Genomic DNA, 22,899 nt, shown 5'->3' on the forward strand with positions numbered 1-22,899 from the left:
CACTTTCTTCTATTCTATAATAATCTAACAATTTTATCTACTACGTTCTCTTCCTTTTCCTCAGCCTGCTCGGCCTTTACTGCATGCTGTGCATATCTCTTTATTATTCCGTGCGTCTCGTCGTACTTTGTCTCTTTTTTCAGACTCTCTATGTTTATTCTCTGCTTCTCCCGCAGTGCCTCCAGCGCAAGAATCTTCATGTTCAGCATGTAGTTGCACAGCCGCTGGTTGCCATAGTACACAGCGTATATGAGCAGCCCTGCCACAACAAAAGCCCCAGAAAGCTTTAGTAAATAGGCGTAAGAAAGGCTCTCCTTGCACACCCACACAATAGAGACAACCCCAACACACATCGCAGCAAGCACTTTGAAGAAGAGATCTCCTGCGGTCTCCTTTTTTCTCTTCAAGCGCTTGATTTCTGCTTCTTTTTCAACTATCTCGTGCTCCATTTGCAGGATGGCCTCTCTTACAGACTTTTTGCTAAACCCAATGCCCATTAAAATTTTTGCGGAATGCCCGAATAATATTATGCCGCATCCTGGCACCTCCGGAAGCGTGCCTTGCTCGCAGCCCATGCTAATGAATGCTAGAATTTATTGTCTCTGCGCTGCCTCCGCAGCTGCCTGAAGCGGCCATCTCCCCAGAAACCGCCCGACTTTGCAGAATGCTTCTGGCCTTTCGAAGTCCCGGGCTCTTTCCTGCTTGTCCGTGCGCAGGTCCCTCGTGTGCTGCGCCCTTCTTGTATTTATTCGCGGTGTCTCTATGCGGGAAGCAAGTCTGTGCTCAATCTTTGGCCTCCTTGTGCCGCTTTGTTTTTCTGTTTCGCATGTGTATGGGTATGTACGAGGAAAAAACAGAAATCTCGCCCATATCCTCTATTATCTTCTGGGCAGTTTCATTGGACAGCCCAAAGAAGGCCTCTATGTCTGGGAAAGACATTTTCTTGAACTCGCGCGTAAAATCTGCCCAGACCTCGTCCTTGCTCCCCGTCCAGTTCTTTCCCCCGGTCGTCCGGATTTCAAAAACGCACTCTCCGTTTACAGATCTGATTTGGCAAAAGTACGCTGCCTTTTGGTCCTCCTGCCCTGGCAGCACATACTTTCTCTTTGACTTGTACCCTATCGGGTATATGTACATGCTGTTGTAGAACGAAGTGCACTCCTCTGGGGGCAGAATCCCAACGGATGTAAGGCTGAACTTTGAGTGGGCCTTCCCCAGAGACATTGGAAAGGCGTCCTCCCCCTCGAACTCGCTGCACTTCGGCGGCTTCTGCCCCTTTATATACACAAGCAGGTCCAGCAGGGCGTCTCTTCTCTGCTGCAACCCGTGCAATTCCCGCCTTCTGTCGTCTATCTTCTTCTTTAGCTCGATGTACTTCGTAAAGCACTCGCTCAGCTGTGCATGACTCTCCATAAAAATAAAAAAGCCACGAATACTAATAATGGGCGAGAGGCCAGAATCCGCCGTGATTTTAGAGCCAAAAGCGCAAAAACTTCTCGGCCCTTCAGCTGCCTCTGCCCGCTCCTCCGCCAACCTCTTCTCGCTGCAGGATATTCACGTGTAAATGCCTCAGATATGTTTTTTATTTCAGCGCATGTGCAGCTTCCAGTGGGTTTGCAACCTTCCACTGCACGCTCTTCAGGATTTTTATCATCACAGGCATGCAATTTAAATCACAAGTATCTTATTATTCGACGTTTATTAGACTGTTAATATGCACTGTCCTCCTGCTGCAACTATTTTAGACTCTGCCTCTGGGGTGAATCTTCTTGCCTTCACGACAATAGGGCGAATCGGGGCTGCGCCCTTTCCAGTTACCTTGAAAATCCCGAAGTCTGAGAGGTTGACGACTGGGACCTGGCTGGGATCGTTTGCAAACTGGTCGTACTGGCCGCACTTGTCAACCAGGCTCCAGATGTTTTCTACTTCAATGTATGGCGAATACGTTGTGTTGTATCTTCTGAAGTACACCTTCATTCCCCTCTTACCGAAGTAGTCTGGGTGGTATTTCTGGAAAAGAGTTCTGTGGTGTGTCAGACCTCCAGCCTTTCCTCTACCTCCTGGATGTTTTCTATGCTTTCCTACTCTTCCGTGTCCATGCGAGACATGTCCTCTTAACTTTCTCGTGTTTCTTTTGTTAGTTGACATTCTACAGGGGACGTAAAAAATTTAAATTTAAATTTCTGTCGAGGTTCTTCCGTTTGCTCTCTGCTAAATTTTTTATGCGCCCACTGAAAGAAGAAGAGTTCCAGAAAATAGAGGGCAAGCTGCGGCAGTACATGGGCAACAATTTGGGCTCATTTCTCAATCCTGTGAACGAGTTGGTATACCACGACCAGAGAGTCTATTACGCAAGGAAGGATCTGATCAAAAAGGCAAGCATGCTTGCACGGGAGAGCATTATGTGCATAGGAACGTGCATGGGGAGGTTCACAAAAACCGGAAGCTTCAGGATCAAGATCACCGCCCTGCACATGCTTATGACGTATGCGAGCGCAAAAGTGAAGGTAAAGCAGACTTCTGAAATGAACGTCCTCTACGGAAACCACGTCCAGAGAGCGCACCTGTGCAATGTGGCTCCAGACATAAAAAAGAACGCAGGCGTGGTCCTTACGACGTCTTCAAGCGTCCCCATCGGGTTTGGGCTCATGACAAAGTCTGCGAGCGAAATCGTGGCTGGAGACAGAACAGCCATTGTCGTGGTCCGGCACGGGGATACTGGAGAGTACCTGCGAGACGAAAGTGCCCTCATGTAGTCCGGACTCTCTGCAGAAGCACAGGAAACTCTAGATCCCAAGCCCTGGAATGCACAAAGAATCGCCCGTAGCTGCGCATCCTGCTGGAAGAGAGTTTCGGGCTGTGCCTCTGTGGGTGGCGCGTGCAGAAACATTAATAAATTATTGACAGAGGATGTGGATATGCGCATGCGCGCGAGTGCCCTGTATAGGCAGAAGCACTGGATTCTGGAGATTGCAGTGCTTGCGCAGTCTGCGTGCTGGGAGATATTTCAGGCTGAAAATTGGCCTTTTTTGCGGCCTTGGGCGGGCAGGCCCGAATCGCGGGGTGTTTCTGTTTTGTGCGCTCTTTGGGGGCGTGCTGTTTTTCTGCTCTCCAAGCCAGGCTTATCTTTTTATCTGTAGGGGAGGCGTTTGCGCGAATATAAATATATTTTTATTCGGGCATTTTGCTAAGAATGGGCGCAGATGAGAAAATACTTGAGCGCTCCCCTATTTTATACATGCAGGATAAAAATGCCCTATACAGCAGGCTGATACAGAGCAAGTACACCACAGCACAAGTGGACAAGCTATTCGGGGAACTGCACAAATACGGGCTGCTGTACTTTTTTGGGCTGTCTGTTGGGAGCGAACTTTCGCGCGCATACAGCAGCTGCAAAGAAGAGAGCTACACGGAAAAGTGTTTTGCAAGCTACCACCTGAGAAACAGAAATAGCATGTATGCAGAAGAGCCCGGGAGTGGATTTGACGAGCTGTTCTTGCACGGGTACTGCAAGTACCTCCGCGGAGAGTATGCGCGCTCTAGGGACTGCATGGAGACGCTGCTGCGGCAGAGCATGTCCGGGGGATCTGTTCATTTCGGGTGCAGGCTGCACATTCTTTCGATTGCCTCGGCCTCTGCGTACAGAATGGGCGGATACTACGATGCTGTTTGGCTGGCACGTGCGGGAATGGCCCTTGCGGAGGCAGTTGGGTTTGAGGAGGGCTCTCTGTACTTTGAGCGCATGCTGAGGATAATAGAGGGCATGAAAAACGGGGAGGCGTGCGAGGAAGAGTTTGCAGGGACGCTGATATCTCGGGACGTAAACAGCCTTCTGCGCATACCGACCACGATGGAGGACAAGATAGAGCGGTGCCTCCGGTATGGAAGCGAAGTGTCTTTGCTTCGGGACGTGAAAATATACGACACCCGCGAGGGGTGGGAAATGAGCAGCACCATTGAAGAGTACATCAACCGGATTAAGGGCATTGGCGACAAGTGCCAGGATGTTTCTCCCGTAGTCGTGTACTCGATCGACGGATGTCTTGCATTTGGCCTGATATACTTTCGGGAAAAGGCTAAGATGTCTGTTATAAAGTCGAAGATTCTGGTGAAGCAGATCCTGCACCGCCTGGGGAAGATCCAGGCGCAGAACCAGGAGGTGCTACGAAGAGAGTGCGCGACCGCAGAGGAAAAGCAGGAGTGGTGGAAAGCAAGGATCTCCCTGGACGCTGAAATAAAGAAAGAGGTCTTGCTGATCGACGGGTATCTACAGAAATACATAATGAAGGGGCACAAAATAAAGCCGAAAGTGGCCCTTGTGATAGAAGACATTCTGGGGTGCATCCCCTTTGAGATGTGCAACACATTCACGGGTGCAGGGGTTTTCAGATGCTCTTCGCTCTGCCACATACTTTCAGGCGTGGGAGCGTCAGAAAGCAGCGGGCCGGTAGAAGACAGCGAGATCTTCTACATTCTAAACCCGGAGAAAAACCTGGCGCAGACGGAGGAGAGAATTGCAAAGTACTTGGAGGAAAACATGCCCGGCGCGTCTGGGATCAGAAACCGCCCTCCCTTGCCCATGGAGGCTGAGCAGGCAATGGCCTCGCACCGCGTGTTTATGTACTTTGGGCACGGCGGAGGCGAGAAGTTCTTCACGCCCAGAAAGCTCAGGAAGCTGTCGAAGGGGATGGAGAAGACGCGGTGCAAAAGCATTTTTCTGTTTGGGTGCTCAAGCGCAAAAATATCTGCATTCCCCATGTACAATACACACAGCACATGCATATCGTATATGCACATCCCCATCGTGAAAAACGTGATTGGCGCCCTGTGGGATGTAACGGATAAAGACCTTGATCTGGTAAGCGTAGGAGTAATGGACGCGGTCAAGAACCAAAAAGAGCTGCTTTCTGTTGCGCTTAACAGGCTAAAAAGGCAGTGCAAGCTGAAGTATCTGAACGGCGCTGCCCTTGTAATATACGGGATAGACGAATAAGCGAGGCTTCCCAGCGCTTTGAAACAGACGCGCTCTTTTGTCTGGGCTCTCGGCTGGTTTGGGGTATGTGCAAACGCCATTCTGCTGCGCTACTTTTTGGCTCTGGGAGTCTGAAAATTGGCTGCCATTTTGTTATTAATTGCATCTATTTCACTACATATTAAAATATAAATAGAAAATAGTTTTGTTTTACCTTATGATCGGAGCTCGGGTTATAAATGCTTTTTCTTGCTTTACTGCGCATTATCCGTTTGTTTTGTGCCTCCTTGGCATAATCGCGTACTCGAAGTCGCTTTTTGTGGAGAGGTCCCCCGTGGGCCAGCACAACACCGCGTCTTCGCAGCCACTATATAAGAAGGGTGTTATTTTGCTCATGGACGGCGTGCGTGCAGATGCGATCCACCGGGTGGATCCTTCCTTCAAAACCAAATATCACGACAACTTCAGCGTGCTCTCTACAATACCCGCACAGGACGTGTTCAGAGCGGTCAGTGTAACAGATCTTCCAACAGGCACTGCCATGCGAGTTCTTTCAACGTTTTCGGGCATTCCCACGACGCTTTTGTCTGCACAGCGGTCTTTCTCGATGCAGGCCAGCAACGTGGACAACTTTGTCACACAAGTACAGAGAAATGGATACTCTCTAAAGTTCTACGGAGACGAGACATGGACGTACCTGTTTCCAGACATAAAAACCAGCATCGGAGAAGTGTACCACCCGTACGGGCTCATTCCCATGGCTGAAGAGGAGAGAATAATTGAAAAGGCTCTTTCTGTGCAGAAAGAGACCGATGTTCTGATCCTCCACATGATATCCCCGGACTCATACGGGCATGTGTACGGAATAGACAGCACAGAAGTAAAAGCCACCCTTGAGGCAATGAACAAGCTGATCAGCGCTCTGCACGAGAGGCTTGACGACGAGTCTTTCATTGCCGTTCTGTCCGACCACGGAGTGAACGAAGACGGCTCTCACGGAGGCACGTCCTTTAAGGAAAAGGCAGCTTCTTTTATGTTTATCGCGAAAGGAGCACTTTCCAACGCACCGGACCATCTTTTGCACGCCCCCAAAACCCGGGCGTACACAGAAAACATTCAGGATGTCTCGCAGCTCAACCTCGCAGAGCCTGTGAACATCATCTCGCAAAACGACATTCTTCCCACGCTCTGCGCCTTTCTGGGGGTCCCTGTGCCATACAACTCTTCGGGTGCTCTTATTCCGCAGATACTTCATCCAGACAAGCACAGAAGCATATACGAATGGGAAATTGCCAGGCAAAAAAAAGCCTTGGAGCTTCTGCACGGAGTGTCTAGGCCGGAAATTCTCCCAAAAGTGGAGAAAAAAAATGTTTTTCAGTCTGCCCCTTCAGAGGCCAAAGCCAAGGCGCCGCACACGTGGGAGACACTCGGCAGCAGCATAAATGAGCTCATCCAAACCAACCAGATCCTCAGCGCGAATATACACGATCTGTTCCACGCATCGTCCCTTCCTGGGATGCTTTTGGGCCTTTTCACCATGGGCCTTGGCTGCGCTCTGCATCTGCTCCTGGCCCGAATCAACGTGTTCTCTCCATACGTTGCGCTTTCCGTCTTTTCCATATTTATGGTGGCGCACTCTGTATACTCAATCATTCACGAAGACATTATTTCCATTCTTATGTGCCTTGTGTGTGGCAGACTGGCCTTGTCTCCACACATTTACGCCTTTCTGCCGGTCTCTTTGCTGGTGGGCGAGCATCCTCTGCACGCGATGGACCGGTTCCGCTGGATCCGCTGGATAGGAAAGGTGCCGCACAGGTACAGGCCTCTCCCGCGCGTGGATAACCTTCTTTTCGCAGGGTCTGTTCTCTGTGTTTGCTTGGGAAAAGTCACCCGCGGGTGGCACAAGCGCTCGCATCTGCTCTCTTCGCTGGGCGCATGCCTGTTCTCTGCAAGCAGGTTTTTCTCGAATGGCATTCCCAGAGCATCGCGGTCCTTTGTGGCGCTTCTCCAGCCAGGCCTGCTTTCCTCTGTTCTCTACGCGCCAGCTTCTGCAATTTCGTTTTACTTCGTTTTTTCGCCTTTGGTTCTGCTCAGCATACGAAAAATAGAGTGCGACGTGCGCAGAGGATGTTTTCTGTTCTTCCTGATAAAGTGCATGTTCTTTGTCACCGGGCACAACCACGCTCTTTCCTCCATCAACTGGGAGTCTGCCTTCCTGTTTAGCAGAAAGTCCATTCCTGTGCTCTCTGGGGTCTTTGTGGCTGCGGATTTGCTTCTTCCATACATCTACGTGGCATATGCGCTAGGCATGGGCCTGCTCCGCACTTTGCACATGGTTGTGCTTTTGCAGGGCGTTTGCGCTGTTCTCGTATGCGCAATCAACTTTTGGTTTATTGACAACTCTCTAATGTGGTTTATCTTCACGGGGAGAACGATCTTCGAGTGCTTCTTTTTGATTGCGTTCATGGGCATACAAGGCGGAATGGGCCTGTACAGCGCTGCAAGAGGCACTGGACACTACAGCCCAGGCCCGCGCAAAGGAATTATTAAAGGCCTGCGAAAAGCCGAAAAGAACAAAGCCTAGTCCTGCACAATCTCTTTGATTTTACACAAGCCTGTGCGTGCGTGGGGCTTCACTTCCGAGCAGATGCGCCTATGCCTACGCCTGTTCATATCAAACTGTGTAAAGCCTCATCACGGCCTTTCTTCTGCGCAATCCCGCGCCTTTTGCACATCTGCGCATTTACTCCACTATGGCTTCACAGAATATTTTTCACAAGTTTCCTTTGCTTTACACTGCGAAAATAAAATGCATACAAACTTCTATTTTTCTTCACTCAGGCAGAAACACTTACATTTTTTGGCTTTGAATATACGCTTAAATCTTTTATTTGCGGCTTGCTGCAAGTTGTAAACTTGGCTTTAGACGGAAAGAACGGGAAAGACAGTTTGTGCACGCAGTGCTTCTAAGCGTGCAAACAAAAGACCTTTTTACAGGGCAGAAAAGACAGATGCACATTCTGGCGCCTGCAGTGGTGCGCAAATGCCAGGGATCTTGCACTCTGCCTTTCCTCGAGTGCATTCTCAGACATATCTTATGCCTATATCAGAATAGGCGGAAAGAGCACTGCAGAGACGCTGCTTTCTGCGCATTTAGTTTTTTAGTTTTTTTCCTGCATGAAATACGAGTATAATAGGGAAGTGTACACGGAGTACGTAAGCGTAATGGAGGCCAGCGGAATAGAAGTTCCGGATGAGCTTGAGGGTGTGTACAAGAGGTACATAAAGGCACAGATGGAAGAAATCCCATACACAGACAACTCCATTCTAAGGATGTACACGCTTGTTTTCTTCCTTAAGTACGTTAAGCAGATGCAGGGCGCAGTCAAGTTCAAAAGCATATACTCCAAGCTGGAAATGCAGAAAAAGCTGATCACAAGAGCGATGGAGACAGTTGACATCGACTTTGGGCTGGAGAGAACAAACTTCACGCTTGTAGAGGACTGGTCCTCTCTGTACAGCATAAACAAAAAGGGCGGATGCTCTGTAGTGAACTTGTCAAACACGCCTCCGAGCGCATGAGTGCGCGCCTGCTCGGAAAAGACTCTCTGGGCATTTATGTATAGAGGCGCAAATAGCAGCTGGAGAATAAATATAAATATAAATATATTGTGTTCTCCTACGGCACTGGCCCACAGAAGGGCTTACTTTTTCTTGCTTTTTTTGACCATCTTCTTGAGCTTGCACTCGGACTCTGTGTGGGTTCCGGTAGGATGCAGTATGCACGTCTTGCCTCTTTGTGCTTTCTGCAGGTATACCGTCTGCCTCTCTATTTCTGCATACACTTTTTTCGCCGCAGCTTCTCTTTCATTCCGGGCCTTCTCGCGTAAAAGCGCTTCGTGGCTCTTCAGCGTAGAGTACATTTCTTGGAGGGGGCCTTTTTGCTGCCGCATGCAGGAGAGCATTTTCTTGTTTTCAGAGAGCAGCCCGTTGTAGAAAAACTCTCTGCTAAACGCCTCTACCTCCTCCAGTGTGGCTGGTGGGGTGCTGTATATGACCGATGCTATTTCCAGCGGGGATATCAGCTCTGCGCATCTTTTTGCGTATTCTGCTATGCCTGGGAAGTTTTCCTGCTTCACCCGTGACAGCTTGGCTCGGCACTCATCGTGTTTTGACTTCAGGACTTCTTCCGTGATGATGTAGGCCGCCGCCTGAGGGAGAGAAAAGTCTTTGAGCGCTTTCTGGTATGCCTTCGGCATCTGCAGAAGAATTCTTCGTTTTGCTTCTTCCAGCGGCACGCCCTTGTCCATGCACTCCCGCATGGCTTGGTCAAGCTGCTTGATCGTGCTCTTTTTTCCCTGCTCGCCTGGACTGCCCCAAAGCTGCCTGCTTATCCGCGTGCACGGCTCAACTATTTCAGCGTATACCTGAAAGACATCCCCGAATACGGCGTGCCCCTCCACGCCAGCAGATATGAGAGAAAAAACGTATTTCTCTCTTATAGCACGCCCCTGGGGGCTTTTCCCTTGCTCTCCTGTGTTTTGCGAGGGAAGCTCTGCCCATGCGCAGCCGTCTCCGTTCATAGCGTGCATGCTCATTCGAAAAACAAAGTGTATTTACAATTAGTAAATTTTTAATACTTACGCGTTTATTATGCAGTGCCTTATGCCTCGACAGAAACAAAAGTTCAGAAGACGCATATTTTTCCAATTGAGTGTGCAGAAGCTGGGGTCTGCAAAAACATAGGCTAGCAAACCTGCTTTTATTTATTCGTCGAAAATATTGAATATCTTCAGCGACTTCCCCTCTGCGGTGAACAGCCTCTTCCCAGATATCTTCATATCAGCCACAGGAGCTGCCAAATCAATTCTGTGGGTTCCCATGTAGGTCTCTCTGTCTCTTAGCAGTATGCTGTTCTTGTTGGAGTACCCGAAAAAGACACTTCCGCCCTCTATTCGGGATATGAAGTCCACGTCCGACTTGTACTCTTTCTGAACGCCCTCCATATTGCAGATGTATATCATCCCTCCTAGGCCGCCTGCATATATTACTCCCTCGTCATATCCGGCCGCAGTGATGGGGGTGGCCAGCTTATACGAGTGCATCTCGAACTGCTCGCCCTTGTATACTTCTATGCACCCGCTTGAGATGGCACATATCAGCATGGGCTCGCCCTCCGAGGACCGCATTATCAGCTTTCCAATTTCCCCGGATGCCTTGACCTTCTTTACCTCTTCGTTCTTTTTTAGTATTACAATTTCGTCGGTGATTAGCCCTATGGCCAAGTACTCGCCGGAATTGCTTATGGTCCTTATGGGCGTGTCGCACTCGTACACAATGTCGCCCTTGCACACGTCTACCACCTTGTTTGTGGTTGTCAGCACGTATATGCCGTCCTCCGTGGAGGTAACTGCCCGGATGGGCTTGAACGAGTTGAAGGTCATCACGGGCTCCATCCCCAGCGAGAGCGAATACTCCTTTGTTTCCCCCGTGGACGTGCATATTATAATTGTGTCCATGTGAATTTCTGGGTGCCTTCGTATGGAGATTGCTGTGATTTGCGAGTCTACTTCTATCTTGGCAGTCTCGGAAAGAATCTTTGTGACTGCAATGAAGTCTATCTGCAGGGTCTCTTCGTTTTCGCAGGCAGGAACTTTTTCTATTTGCTCGCCATTATGGAAGAAGGCGTAGGACTTGTCGTGTGCCAGGAAAGTGTTGAGAAACTGCTCCATCTGCGCCGAGGTGAAGTCATCAGGAACCTGCATTGGAGGCGTGACAAACTCTTTGTCTTTTATATTTCGGAATGTAACTATTACTTCTGCCATGTCTAGGGGAGAAAAAATGCTGCATAAAAACAGGAAAGTGACCAATAGACAGAAGAGCCACCAAAAGAGCGCAGGCGCTGCACAGGTCAAGCCTGCTGCCCTGCAGGCATGTAGTGCTCTCTCCTAAACTTTCATCTGCCAAAATACACACCCCCATGCAAAAAATCACATTTCTGTGTGCATATGATTCTTACGTCTATGCAAAACAAAAAGTACACAGAATGCGTGTCAGACCATTTGTTTATAGGCAAAGCAATATATCCCAATTGATACTTTTTGCGAAATAGGATGTATTTATGCTATAAGTATTGTTTTTTTTTCATCAACCAATGAGCTCCTGCTGTACTTTTGCAAAAATGCTCCTTGGGGCACTACTAATGGGAAATCTGTGCAGTTGCTCTATAAGCCACGAAAAAGAAGACAAATACAGCATCCAAGCCAAACTGGCCAGAGAATTTCGGGAATATCTCACAGAAAGCATAAACACGTCAAAATCTTCTCTTGTAGCATCACAATTTGTGATGAAGACATTGGAGAAAGCTCCAGCAATTACGCACGTGCAGGAAAACAGCGAGGGCACGCGCAGAAACGTGCTCTGCGTTGATTTGGGTGGCACCAGCCTGAAAATGGGAATTTATCAAATAGGATCAGACGGACAGACACCTGTAAAGCAGACAGAGGACTTTATTGTGCCAATACCAAAAACAGCCAAGGAAATAGGAGACAGAACCATCTATGAGTTCATGAGCGAGCAAGTCAACCAGTTTGTGCGGAGCCGAAGAACAGACACAGGCGATGCTGCGCTACTTATGGAGGGAGCGCTTACGTTCTCGTACCCCTTGGAGAGCCACGACGGAAAGATGAAAGTGGTTAAGTTCACAAAGAAGTTTGGCTGGAAAAGGGTCGAGACAGAGCACGAAATTCCTTTGGACGAGCTAAACAAGATGACGTCAGACACGGTTGCTTTCCGGGTGATTCTGAATGACACTACAGCGCTTGGGGCGTGGGCTGGGATTACGCACGAGAACGCAATAGGAGGGTTTGTTCTGGGGACTGGCATGAACTGCTCGTACCTGGAAAGTTCCCCAGAGGCCATACGAATCTTCAACACTGAGTGCGGCTCGTTCAACTTCACGGGAATCGACGCGCTGACAGACAGCATTGACGCAGAGATGGCAAATAACTCCCCGGAGCAGGAGAGGAACGTATACTTGCTGGAGAAAATGGTTGGCGGCCTGTACTTTGAAGAGTACATCAACCTGTGCATTGAAAAAAGCATAGAAGAAACCACTGCCAGGAAGATAAAGTGCGTTATAGGCGAGCCCAACGAGCAGTCTGCCCACACAAAAAAGAGCTTTGTAGTGAAAAACCACAGGCTATCGCCCGAGGAGATAGAAGAGGATCTGATAGAGTTCTTCAGAAGTGAGCATCCAGACCACATAGACATACTCGACAGTGTAATTCGCATGTCGCATTCTATCGTGGAAAAAACAACCGACCGCAAGCACAAAGTCTGCGCTGCCCTTTTGGCTGGGATGATTTCCAAGTCCAGGGCGCAAACGGGCAGAAACTCGTTTGTGTTCGGCCTGACAGGGTCTGGCTGCAAGGGGGCGGAGTTCCAGCGTGCAGTTAAAGGGTACATCGCATCCATACTGAAAGAGATAGACGAAGACGCATCAGGCGAAGCATCTGTAGAGTTTGAGTTCTCGGAAGAAGCTTCCCTGCTGGGCGGAGCATGTGCATATGCCAGGAACTGTCCACGCTCCCAGCCGTGAAAGAGTTGAGTTTTTGGGATTTTTGGTTTAATGATATTTTCAATAAAGACACTTGGTATTTGCTTTCCAGAGAGGACAGGCAGAGCGCGGATTTTCGGATTTGGCAGAAAGACAAAGTATAGGCCCCATTGCAAACAGCAGCCCAGCCAAACAAAGAAAACACTTTCCGGGCATTTATATTCACATTTTCAATGATCTTTGCTTCAGTAGCGCAAGCCAGCCTGCACCTTCAGAAACAGCCAGACAGTTGCCAGATGAAAAGCGTAAATACACGCGTTTTATTTTATTCAGGTTATGTGCAGGAAACTGCAAGCACAAGAAAAGTGGTCCTGCTCAGATAATAAGGTGCTGCAGAACATACAAAGGAGGCACTCAAACTCACTGCTCGGATGGCTTGCACTTTGGGCACAGCCAGTGCCCGCGCGGAGTGCCTGTAAGGCCTACACAGCCCATGTGGTACCAAGGTACTTCCATGTGGAAGGCATCGCACGCCACCATATCCCCGTAGGCAGGCCCGTTGCAGATGCAGTACCTTTTTTCCGACTCCTCGGCGCTTTTCGCAGGGTTGCTTTTGTTGGTTTTGAACACGCGGGGATTCTGCGTCTGTATTCCAAATTTTGGCTCGTACGGGGACTCCAGCAGGAGAAGCTGCTGGTCGACCGAAGAAAGCGTGGAGTTTATATCTGCAAGAAGCCTCTTGGAAATGGTGACTCTTTTGTCAAGCATCTCCTTGTAGTCGGCATATGCCTTCCCTATGTTTTCCTCGCTCTCTGACATTTTTGTGTACTCAATCCCAGCCGAGAGAAAAGTCCGCCGCAAGCCTTGTGACTCGTCGTATAGACCCTTCAGAGAGCACACGGCCTTATTGTACTCCTGCATGAGGTTCTGCAATTCGTCGGATATCTTGTCCAGCGCTGTCTGCGGCAATTTTCCGTCCATATTTATTCACTAAATTTTTTGACACCATGGAAGAATATATAGGAGCTTGCCTTATTATAAGAACAAAGACGGACACGCATGTAGGCAGGCTGCAGCACATAGAGCCAGAGAACAACAAAATGGTGGTGGAGATATCTGGCACGCTGGCAGAAATAAACCTAGATGATATAAATGATGTCGAGCTGCTGGCAGAGGAAGATAGCATTCTTATGAGCAAAACCAAAAAAGAAGAGAAAAAGGTCCCGTCTACCTATATAACATACGACCTGTACAAAAAAATAGTGGAAATATCGGACTCTATGTACGGGCCCAGCAGGCGAGAAATAGCATACTCTGGGGCCAGGGGCGTGCTCCACCTGCTCGTGAACATATTCAGGCTTATGGACAAGCGGTTTGTCATATACACAGGGTCCGGGCTTTTCTCAGAAATTGGGGTGATTCTGGCGAGGCTGTGCCTCCTGTATGGGTCGGATGTGGTTCTGGTGCCTTCTGAAAAGACGCAGAGCATAGCTAGGGAGCTGTTCTACTACGAAAGAAACAACGGAGTCATATCAAACAAAAGAACCGAGCAGCCTGTTGTGATAATAGCAGACACAGAGGCCCGGGAAGAAATGGTGTCTGGCGCCGAGAGGGTCATATTTCTGGGGGACTACCAGAACATATCAGGGCAAAACATGGAAGCTATATTCTTTGGAGTGCCTGTGCAGGACCCATACGAGTTCGCTGGAAACTCCATACTTTGCGACGTGGGGCTGTCGCCAAAGGTCTTCAGCAAATACAACATCAGAAAGTACGCGCCAAAGCTGCTGCAGAAAATAGCGAAACAGTAGCACACCCCAGGACGAAAAGTGGCTGGACTGCAGCACGTGGAAAGTGGAGGCAGGGCCTGTGCTGGGCAGGAGTGGGTGCTGTGGATGCTTCGTGCTGTGTGAATTTAATAAATAGTTTGTTTGTACGATGCCTCGAGCAGAAATATGCGGAATATTTTTTTATTCATGAAAACTCAAAGCATAGCAGAGACGCTGAAAAGGGCTGAGGCTCTTCAGAAGGAAAAAGAGTCGGAAAACAACTGGAGCAAGATGGACTCGGCTCTGGAGGCACTCTCCAGTGTGAAAAAGAAGGAGGACGCGCAAAAGATGGTAAAAATACTGCCCTTGATGTGCACAGCTATACAAAGTAACAGAAGCAAGCTGAGCGGAACGGGGTGCAAGTGCATGATAAACCTCTTTGAGCTTATGGGGGAGGCCCTGCACGAGAACCTTCCCTCTATTTTCCCCAGCCTAGTGAGCGCCCTCGGAAAAACCAACCGGGTTATATTTACGCGGGCACTGAACACGGCCAGCACAATCGCGGAGAAGTGCTCTGTCAAAAGCATAGCTCGGCACATCCGCATGGGCATAGGGAGCCACAGCAAGACGGTTCGCCAGGGGCTTTTGGAGATGGCCATCCGGGGGGTTGAAAGAGAAAGAATAAAAGAGCTTGTCGAAGTACTTGAAATATCAGTGGAAGATATAAACCCAGAGGTAAGATATCGGGCGAAGGAGGGGATGGCGCTTATATCAGAGATGGACAGAAAGGCCATAGCAAAGGCAACGAACAAGATGGCCGAACAGAGCAGGGCTAGAGAGGAGAAAACTGAAGAGGAGAAAAATGAAGAAAAAATCACCCCGAGCGTGCTCTCAACAGTGGAGGTGTCGCCAAACCCGGGGAAGCTTCTGCTCAAGTCCTCTGGCGCAAACGTGATTGTGCGTGGCCCCATACGCTCGTTTGCCACGGCAATTCAGATGGAAAGAAGCCCGAGCAGCATGCTGAAGCCGGGGCACTCTCTGGAGAGAATTGGGCTGCGGCTGGAGAAGCACCAGAAGGAGATAGAGGAGGGGCTTAAGAAGGAGTGGACGCCAAGAAAGACCCCCATTGTGAAGAAAAGGCAAAGGCCAAGCATGGGAACCCCAGTTAGCATAAAGAAAACAGGCAGCTATGCAAGCGCATGCGAGAACCAGGGAGAAGAAAACCACGACTCTTTCAATGTCTCCGAGGAGATAGGAAATCTGTCTATATCCAGAACAGAAGAGACAGAGCATATTGTAGAAAACAAGGAAATGCATGACAGTATATTCAGCAGCAAGGAGATGCGCGGGACGAGGGGATTTATAGAATCGTGTGAAGCTGCAGCAGAGGCGAGCGACTCGGAGTACTCTATTTTGGCGCCAGACGTTCTTATTAAAAGATCAACCACGAAGAAGATATAGAAAGGCGTGCTTGCTTAGAGGGAGATAGGAAGCTCTTGCGCAATAAATAAATACTCCACATGGTTTGATGCAACTTACAATGAAAGCAGAGGCGGCGGAACTGCAGCCCGGAGAGGGTGGAGTTAGCAGCGGTGGCTGGGCTCAGCAGAGGCGGCACAAAAACAAGACGCAAATACTGCATAGCGAAACTTCGCTTTATTAATTCCCTGCTGTGCGCATGCTAGCCAGACTCTGGTTGTTTGAAGGCGCTAGGAAATGTCCGGGCGCCCCCACGCTGATGAGGGCTTGCTTTTCTTGTCCCGCAGCTCGGTTCGAGACAGCTTGAAAATGCTCTGGAAGGGAGTTCCGTGCAGAAGGCCCCTCTTTTGCTGCATGAACGTCACATGCACTTGGTTCATTTCCTGCGAAGTAAGCGTGTTTGCCATCTCCTGCTCTACCTCGCCCTTCAGATACCTGTATATTAGCTCGTACAGGTTGTTGCATATTGGGCCCTTCTCCTGCTCGCCCACTCTTTTGATCACTTCGACCGCGGTTAGCTTTTCTTGCTCTGCGCTGGAGCCCTCCTCCCTGCACACTAAGGCCTTTCTTGCCGGCGGCCTGTGTATATCGGCGACTGTTTCCTCCTCGCTTACATCTCCTGCAGCCATGCACGGGGCCTCGGCTGGAGACTTTTCTTTAGAGTCCAAGGCCATTTTCTGCAGCTGCTCCGTCAGATACGCCACCTTCTGGACTAGGTCGTGGATGATTTCATCCTTAGACTTTACCACGGGCCTTTCAGACGTTTTTATTCGCTTCAGCCTTTCAGCAAACTTTATTGTCAGATGGTCGGACAGGTCAATCACAGTGCACATGCATACTATTGTCCCATAGCTCAGCGTGTTCTGCAGAATTCTTGTCAGCTTTGACTCCCTGTACGAGACATGCAGGGTGTCCGTGTGCAGCTGGTCTATTACCTTTCCTAGGGTCAAAAGGCTTTTGTTTATCATCATGCCCTCCTTCCGCCTGTCTATGTTTTCTGCCATTTTTTCATTCCCTGCAAGATCCACAAGGTTGATGGCCAGGTCAACTGCGTTCACTTCTATTACAGTGTGGCTTCTGCTGCTTTCCATGTTGTGCTCTGTTTCAGAGGTCTTCCTTTTTTTGCGAATTGTGTCCAGCATCTCCACAATCTCATCGTGCGACTTTATTGTTATCTGGGTTTCGCTAATTATTCTGGTCGCATTGCTCTCCTGCACGATCCTAATAGGCGTTCCTGTGAAAAGGTCCGTGGCCACTTCGTTGTATATTTCTATGCACCGAACAGAAAGAACCTTGTGCGCGTCCAAGGCATCTATCAGTATAAGCTCTGCAATTCCTGGCATGCACTTGTCGCCAAACATTGTGTAGGTTTTCCCGCTGCCCGTTCTCCCGTATGTGAATATCGTGGAAAACGCTATGCTGGCCGTGTGCTTTTTCACAAACTCGTTGTATATCTGTGTGTTCGTATGGTGGCTGAACACCTCGTCTGCGTGCGGGCATGGCGCATCTACAACGCCTGGCGGCTTTACTCGCATTGCTACCATAACTCTGTGGTTCCCCTCCATGCCCAGCACAATGCACGCGAATTTATTCTCTTAGTCAAGCTTGTTCGTGCATTCTGAAACGCAGACCAGCGAAAAGCTCCAAACAAATAGACCAGTAACGTATGCATGCCCAAACAGGCCGCGCTGGGCCTGTCCGAAAGAATGCTTTCATTTTCTCCTCTTGCATGCTAACCGCAAGCATTGAGAAGCCCCCGAAAGCACGGGCGTGCTGCTTTCCGTTGCCCAAAGAGCTGCATGCACGCCTAATTTCTCTATTTGAAGCTAGCCCACTCCCAGCGCAGATGTTCGCCTGAAACACTTTCCTGCAGACAAAGCGCAACAATTTCCAAGAACTGGCCGCAAATTGCAATTTAGCGGCTTTTAATGTGCGTTTGTTTGGAAAAGTTTTCTTTTGATCTCGCGCGTGCAGTGATTGCTAATTTATGCGCAAAACAACAGAAAAAATTGTTATTTCATGCATATGTTTTCATTATGTTGAGTTTTTTAATTTGCTTAAAGTAATAACGTGTTTTGAGTTTATATGCAATTACGCCAAATATTGAAGTAATTTCTGCATTAATAGTGATTATTTCATGCTTAAATAGAACTGTGGCGCGGCGCTTAATATGAATACAGATAGTATACCAGCAGTTAAAGTGGTGGTGCTATGGGACGAGTACTGGAAGGCGCTGAAAGCGTTTATGCCAAAGAACTGGCATGGCATGCAGCAGAGCCAGAGAATGGATGCATACTTCAAAATAGCCCCGCTAGTGACTATTAGAGTAGACGACCCAGAATTCGCGATGTTTTCTGCGTTTGACACGATCAAGGACGCGTTGCTGCATGCAAACATGCGAAACAACATATTGGCCTTCCTGGAGCCCGATCTTGAAATGTTTAAGAAGCTGCAGACAGACCTTTCGGTAGTAGAGTCCGCCAAAATAGAAGCTTGGGACGTTTTAACCAACCTAAAACTCAAATCACCCACACAGCCAGATACCATTCCAGAAGACGGCGAGGCATTCAGTCTGATTAAAGAACACGCATATCCTGCAGAAGCTTGTGTGGAAGACCTGGAAAAAACATATGAATGCATGCAAGAAGCCTTTAGGCAAGTGCAGGATACTAACCAGCAAAGCCTTATGCTGCAGGAGACCCATAATCGAATGAGCATTCTACAAGAGACTGACGTGAAGAGCAAAAACTTGCAAAAAACTGAGGAGCAGCCGCTCAGCCATGCCGACCAGGAAAATCGCCTTCAGTCTCACAAAATAATAATAGACGGCATTTCAGACCTTCTAAACAAGCTGTACTTCAACATAAAACAGCAAGAAACGGAAGCCCAAAGAGAAGAATACTGCAATTTTTTGAATACCATTTCACACTATATGAAAACAATTATGCAGTGCGACTCTGTGAATTTCCTTATAAACATAAAAGCTGAAAAGCCCGATTCAACCCTGGGAAAGCACTTTATCTGCCGGACAAATGAATATTTGAGCTGTCTTAGATACTCTCTTGTTGAATTCAACGACCTCAGCGATGAGTATATGGAAACAATGGACGCTATCCACAAGAAACTTCCAAATGTTATTTCCATTCTCCATGAAATAGAAAAAAAACACTATGGTGAGCAGATGACGATGACCATGGTCAAAAGGCTAGAAAAAATCAAAAAAGCACTCGAAGATGCTATAGAGGAGAAGACCAGCGAGATTCAGAACAGCCCCACCGAAAAGGAAGCCAATGAGACAGAAAAGTGTTTGAAAAAGCTCAACCTAGCAATCCAAAACGTCAAGCACGCGCTGGGCTTGGCCAAATGCTCTTCCAATATAGCTTCTGATCTAGCAAACAAGCAATCTAAGAATCTTTCACTAGACCCGTATACTGTGGTGTCCCTTGCCAGAAGAGCAGAAATTCTGGTAAGCAAAGAAATACAGGGGCTGATAGAGCCCATTGAAGAAATTCCCTGGTCCTACTCAGAAGAAACCATATGTGATAGGATTTCCAAAGAGCTGCGAAAAATGTGCATAGACACGCAAGTGTTTTCGTATATGCTTGCATCTCCTGTAGAGATCAATGAATGGAGGGGGGCGCTTCTAAACAATGTGTACTCGATGCTGTCAATCAAGCAGCTCGAGAAAGACTTTAAGCTATACCTAATCCGCATAGCCCCTGCCATGTCGCTGTTTGAAAACACCAGTGTAGTTAGGGAGGCAGCCGACTACATGCAGAATGCTTTGCGGATTCAGGGCAAAAACAACTGCGAAATGGAATTTATCAAGAGTTTTAGACCGCGCAATAACACCCTGTACAACACCCAGACAGGAATGAACAGACCGCCCAGGCTATGCGGCTCCTTGGACATGATTACGCCGAAATCTAGAGTTGGGTTTTGCCGTGTGGATATTTTTTCACCGAGCGACGATGATGTTAAGGGAAAATGCGAGTGGGTTAGAAAAACCATAGTTGTTTTGGCGTGTGTGATTTTCATAGCATTTTTGACTTTTCTGGCTGTGTCTTTACACATCTCAGAGTCTAGAAAAGGGCAGAGCAGCTCCATAAGATCGAAGTAGAAAAACACCAGGGCGTGCTGCATACTCCTTGCATTTAGAGAAAATAAAAACACCGTATGAACTTGCTTCTAACATGTAGCCCGAGCTTTTGTCAGAACCTGCTGCATTCTCTGCCTATGCGCGTCTTTGCCTTTGGGCAGCTGGTTTTCGTTGGGCTTTCGCGCGTGGAGGCGCTGGGAATGCCTGCATGCTCAGCCAGGGCAAATTCTGGGCCTTTTCAGTGCAGCAGGCACACACAAAGGGCAAAAACATGCACATTTTTTGTGAAAAATACAGCATCAAAGCGTGCATTTGGTGCTTCCTTTGCCTGTGCATTCGCAGAATATGCACACTTTTCTGGCTGCACGAACTTTTGTAGGGCTGTGCCTTCTATCGTATGGCTTAGCCTTGATATTAATATTTTTATTTCTTTCTTTTCATGTGCGCAATGCATGTTAAGATGATAAAGGAGTCTGAGAATATTTCAAACGAGGACGAAACACCCGTTTTTGTTCACTCTCTGGTTAGGTCCCACAACAAAGGGAAGCTTCTTGACAAAATGAAAGGGTGCTCTACGCTGCACGATGCTCTTTCTATAGCCTCTGTCGAGCATGGCGACTTGAACTTTCTTGGCGTAATAAACAATCAGGAGAAAATCGAGTATGTTACGTACAGAGAAGGATGGAACTATGCAAAGAGCATTGCACAGTTCATCCTCATGCATGCTGATCTTTCCGAGGACAAATTGCCAATTGTTGGGATATGCTCTGAGAATCGGCCAGAGTGGGTTATAACAGAGCATGCGACGTACTTCTACAGCGGGATAAACTGCCCCATCTACGCGTCTTTCGGATGGAGTGCCACAAAGCACATTATCAAGGAAACCGGAATGAACATTATTTTTATCTCTCGCAAGAATGCAGAAAAGATAGCGGCCAGCCTAGAGAAAGAGGAGCAGGACATTGTGCTCCCCAAAATATTTGTTCTGATGGACTCAGACATATCGGAAACTGCGTTTTCTGTGCTTGGCAAATTTGAGGTAAAAATGTACTATTTCTGGGACATTGTGAAGAGGTGCAAAAAGGCCAGCGAGAGCGGGAAAAGTGCGCCAGAGGAAATGCCGCTGTCGAGCAAGTTCGTGAAGGCGCCTGCCTTGAAGAATGAGGTTGTGCAGAAGTTTGTGCCTCCTACCCAAACCACCATAGCCACAATTTGCTATACCAGTGGAACCACCGGGGCCCCAAAGGGCGCTATGCTCATGCACAAAAACTTCATTTCGGTGGTGGCGTCCTTTATCCTTCTGTCAGAAAAGGGGGTGTTCTTCGACATCAAGCCAGGAAACAGGTATTTGTCGTTTCTTCCGCTGGCCCATGTGTTTGAGCGAATTGTGGAGTCGGCTCTTCTTATTAGCAAGTGCGAAATCGTGTACTACAGAGGAAACCCGAAGCAGCTGCAGAATGACTTCAGAATATCCAGGCCGCACTATTTTGTGGGTGTCCCCAGAGTGTTCAACTCTGTCAAAGGCGCGATTGAGGGGAAAGTGCGGGAGAAGAGCAAGCTGGCGCAGTGGATATTTGCATTTGCTCTGTCCGTGTGCATAATGTGTAAAAATAGAGTTGTCCGAGGAATATTTGGGAAAACTGTATTTAGACAGATCAGAGAAACATTTGGCGGAAATGTTATAAGCATGTTGTCGGGATCAGCTCCGCTGTCACCGTCAACTGCGGTCTTTTTCGAGGCTATTTTTAACTGCCCATTCTTTGAAGGATACGGGCAAACAGAAACCGCAGCAGGGAATATAACCACAGACGTGTTTACCTTGGAGAAGGGGGTTATCGGGGTTCCCTTCCCATGCAACAAAGTGAAGCTGGCGTCCTGCCCAGAAGTCAACGCGCTGGCAAAAGACATGCGCGGAGAAATCCTTATGCAGGGGCACTCGGTGTTCTATGGATACTATAAACAAGAGGCTTTGACAAAGGAGTGCTTTTATCGGCCGGATGGAGAAAGCATATACAATGAGGACGGGGAAAAGTGGATTCGAACCGGAGATGTTGGAGAGGTTACAAAGGAGGGCAATCTGCGCATAATTGGAAGGTGCAAGGAGATATTTAAGCTTTCCCAAGGAGAGTATATCATACCGGAGAAAATTGAGAATCTTATTTTGTCGAAGAAAATCGAAGGGCTAGAAGACATTACGATTGTTGGTGACAGCTCGCGCGATTATGTAATAGGGATATGCACTGTGTCAAACCAGGAGAAATGCAAGGATATCGAAAGTGAGGCTGCCTGCGTGGGAAATAAGCTTGTTACAGCAGGGGAGCTAATCAAGATAGAGCTTCCGAGGAGGCTTATATTCACAGAAGACGCATTCACCATTGACAATGGGCTTCTAACCCCCTCCGGAAAGAAAATACGCAAAAAAATAGTTGCGCTGTACAGCAAAAAGATACAGAGCATATACAAAAAGGGATAGAAATACTCGGCCAGCATCGGGCCTTTACAAGCTTTAGAAGTAGCAGGTGCATGGCGGTTCTTTTGAACATGTTTAGTCTAATAAACATGCCGTTTTCTTAGTTTTTGCTCTTTCGGGCTATTGCAGCACCACCAAGTGGATGCCGGAGCGCCTGCCCTGTGCTTCTATGAAGGCCTGGGCTTTTTCTGTCTCTTTTTGTTGCATAAAGCCCCAAGCGTCCTAGGTGTTTATAGCTTGGCTTGCTGCATTTTGGCCCGGGCATGCGGTTCTGGCTATGGAATGTGCATAGTGCGCCTTTGACAAAAGTCTGGCTTTTTGTGGATTCGGGGTGTCCCGGGCTTGTCCTGTAGTTTGAGCAGCTTGCACAACACGAAGCACTAGAGCACAGCTGAGCATATATATGTGCAGAGGCATGTATGCAGAGTATTTCTCAGGCAGGCAAGGAAAAAGAGTTTTAAGCGTAACAACAGGCTTATTTGGTCATGCTTTGGCGCATGTGTAGAAATTCTTCTTTGCAAATTTTATATGCATATACATCCATCCTGT

General features: G+C 48.3%; 16 protein-coding genes across 16 annotated transcripts; 9 read left to right on the plus strand and 7 right to left on the minus strand.

Annotated features, from left to right (window-relative positions):
• Window positions 1-14: 14 nt before the first annotated feature.
• On the minus strand, window positions 15-575 carry NEMAJ01_1748 (uncharacterized protein; the record flags this gene model as incomplete). Its single annotated transcript, XM_047915586.1, has 1 exon — window positions 15-575. One exon carries the CDS (start codon window positions 573-575, stop codon window positions 15-17), a length of 561 nt encoding a protein of 186 aa, XP_047771543.1.
• Window positions 576-783: 208 nt separating this feature from the next.
• Window positions 784-1,413, minus strand: NEMAJ01_1749 (uncharacterized protein; the record flags this gene model as incomplete). Its single annotated transcript, XM_047915587.1, has 1 exon — window positions 784-1,413. One exon carries the CDS (start codon window positions 1,411-1,413, stop codon window positions 784-786), a length of 630 nt encoding a protein of 209 aa, XP_047771544.1.
• A 288-nt stretch (window positions 1,414-1,701) lies between these two features.
• NEMAJ01_1750 (large subunit ribosomal protein L27Ae) lies at window positions 1,702-2,148 on the minus strand (the record flags this gene model as incomplete). Its single annotated transcript, XM_047915588.1, has 1 exon — window positions 1,702-2,148. The coding sequence occupies one exon, from the start codon at window positions 2,146-2,148 to the stop codon at window positions 1,702-1,704; it is 447 nt and encodes a 148-aa protein (XP_047771545.1).
• Window positions 2,149-2,222: 74 nt separating this feature from the next.
• NEMAJ01_1751 (60S ribosome subunit biogenesis protein NIP7) lies at window positions 2,223-2,756 on the plus strand (the record flags this gene model as incomplete). The annotated part of the gene is made up of 1 exon (XM_047915589.1): window positions 2,223-2,756. The coding sequence occupies one exon, from the start codon at window positions 2,223-2,225 to the stop codon at window positions 2,754-2,756; it is 534 nt and encodes a 177-aa protein (XP_047771546.1).
• Window positions 2,757-3,193: 437 nt separating this feature from the next.
• NEMAJ01_1752 (uncharacterized protein) lies at window positions 3,194-4,993 on the plus strand (the record flags this gene model as incomplete). The annotated part of the gene is made up of 1 exon (XM_047915590.1): window positions 3,194-4,993. The coding sequence occupies one exon, from the start codon at window positions 3,194-3,196 to the stop codon at window positions 4,991-4,993; it is 1,800 nt and encodes a 599-aa protein (XP_047771547.1).
• A 196-nt stretch (window positions 4,994-5,189) lies between these two features.
• Window positions 5,190-7,559, plus strand: NEMAJ01_1753 (GPI ethanolamine phosphate transferase 3 subunit O; the record flags this gene model as incomplete). Its single annotated transcript, XM_047915591.1, has 1 exon — window positions 5,190-7,559. One exon carries the CDS (start codon window positions 5,190-5,192, stop codon window positions 7,557-7,559), a length of 2,370 nt encoding a protein of 789 aa, XP_047771548.1.
• A 593-nt stretch (window positions 7,560-8,152) lies between these two features.
• Window positions 8,153-8,557, plus strand: NEMAJ01_1754 (uncharacterized protein; the record flags this gene model as incomplete). Its single annotated transcript, XM_047915592.1, has 1 exon — window positions 8,153-8,557. The coding sequence occupies one exon, from the start codon at window positions 8,153-8,155 to the stop codon at window positions 8,555-8,557; it is 405 nt and encodes a 134-aa protein (XP_047771549.1).
• A 122-nt stretch (window positions 8,558-8,679) lies between these two features.
• On the minus strand, window positions 8,680-9,567 carry NEMAJ01_1755 (uncharacterized protein; the record flags this gene model as incomplete). Its single annotated transcript, XM_047915593.1, has 1 exon — window positions 8,680-9,567. One exon carries the CDS (start codon window positions 9,565-9,567, stop codon window positions 8,680-8,682), a length of 888 nt encoding a protein of 295 aa, XP_047771550.1.
• Window positions 9,568-9,741: 174 nt separating this feature from the next.
• NEMAJ01_1756 (uncharacterized protein) lies at window positions 9,742-10,800 on the minus strand (the record flags this gene model as incomplete). Its single annotated transcript, XM_047915594.1, has 1 exon — window positions 9,742-10,800. One exon carries the CDS (start codon window positions 10,798-10,800, stop codon window positions 9,742-9,744), a length of 1,059 nt encoding a protein of 352 aa, XP_047771551.1.
• A 329-nt stretch (window positions 10,801-11,129) lies between these two features.
• On the plus strand, window positions 11,130-12,575 carry NEMAJ01_1757 (hexokinase; the record flags this gene model as incomplete). Its single annotated transcript, XM_047915595.1, has 1 exon — window positions 11,130-12,575. The coding sequence occupies one exon, from the start codon at window positions 11,130-11,132 to the stop codon at window positions 12,573-12,575; it is 1,446 nt and encodes a 481-aa protein (XP_047771552.1).
• A 378-nt stretch (window positions 12,576-12,953) lies between these two features.
• NEMAJ01_1758 (uncharacterized protein) lies at window positions 12,954-13,514 on the minus strand (the record flags this gene model as incomplete). Its single annotated transcript, XM_047915596.1, has 1 exon — window positions 12,954-13,514. One exon carries the CDS (start codon window positions 13,512-13,514, stop codon window positions 12,954-12,956), a length of 561 nt encoding a protein of 186 aa, XP_047771553.1.
• Window positions 13,515-13,540: 26 nt separating this feature from the next.
• Window positions 13,541-14,344, plus strand: NEMAJ01_1759 (uncharacterized protein; the record flags this gene model as incomplete). The annotated part of the gene is made up of 1 exon (XM_047915597.1): window positions 13,541-14,344. One exon carries the CDS (start codon window positions 13,541-13,543, stop codon window positions 14,342-14,344), a length of 804 nt encoding a protein of 267 aa, XP_047771554.1.
• A 165-nt stretch (window positions 14,345-14,509) lies between these two features.
• Window positions 14,510-15,763, plus strand: NEMAJ01_1760 (uncharacterized protein; the record flags this gene model as incomplete). The annotated part of the gene is made up of 1 exon (XM_047915598.1): window positions 14,510-15,763. The coding sequence occupies one exon, from the start codon at window positions 14,510-14,512 to the stop codon at window positions 15,761-15,763; it is 1,254 nt and encodes a 417-aa protein (XP_047771555.1).
• A 248-nt stretch (window positions 15,764-16,011) lies between these two features.
• NEMAJ01_1761 (centromeric protein E) lies at window positions 16,012-17,346 on the minus strand (the record flags this gene model as incomplete). Its single annotated transcript, XM_047915599.1, has 1 exon — window positions 16,012-17,346. The coding sequence occupies one exon, from the start codon at window positions 17,344-17,346 to the stop codon at window positions 16,012-16,014; it is 1,335 nt and encodes a 444-aa protein (XP_047771556.1).
• A 605-nt stretch (window positions 17,347-17,951) lies between these two features.
• NEMAJ01_1762 (uncharacterized protein) lies at window positions 17,952-19,901 on the plus strand (the record flags this gene model as incomplete). Its single annotated transcript, XM_047915600.1, has 1 exon — window positions 17,952-19,901. The coding sequence occupies one exon, from the start codon at window positions 17,952-17,954 to the stop codon at window positions 19,899-19,901; it is 1,950 nt and encodes a 649-aa protein (XP_047771557.1).
• Window positions 19,902-20,319: 418 nt separating this feature from the next.
• On the plus strand, window positions 20,320-22,353 carry NEMAJ01_1763 (long-chain acyl-CoA synthetase; the record flags this gene model as incomplete). The annotated part of the gene is made up of 1 exon (XM_047915601.1): window positions 20,320-22,353. The coding sequence occupies one exon, from the start codon at window positions 20,320-20,322 to the stop codon at window positions 22,351-22,353; it is 2,034 nt and encodes a 677-aa protein (XP_047771558.1).
• Between the last annotated feature and the right edge of the window lie 546 nt (window positions 22,354-22,899).

The sequence above is a fragment of the Nematocida major genome, assembly GCF_021653875.1.
Source record: "Nematocida major strain JUm2507 chromosome Unknown 2266, whole genome shotgun sequence".
Lineage (NCBI taxonomy): Eukaryota > Fungi > Microsporidia > Nematocida > Nematocida major.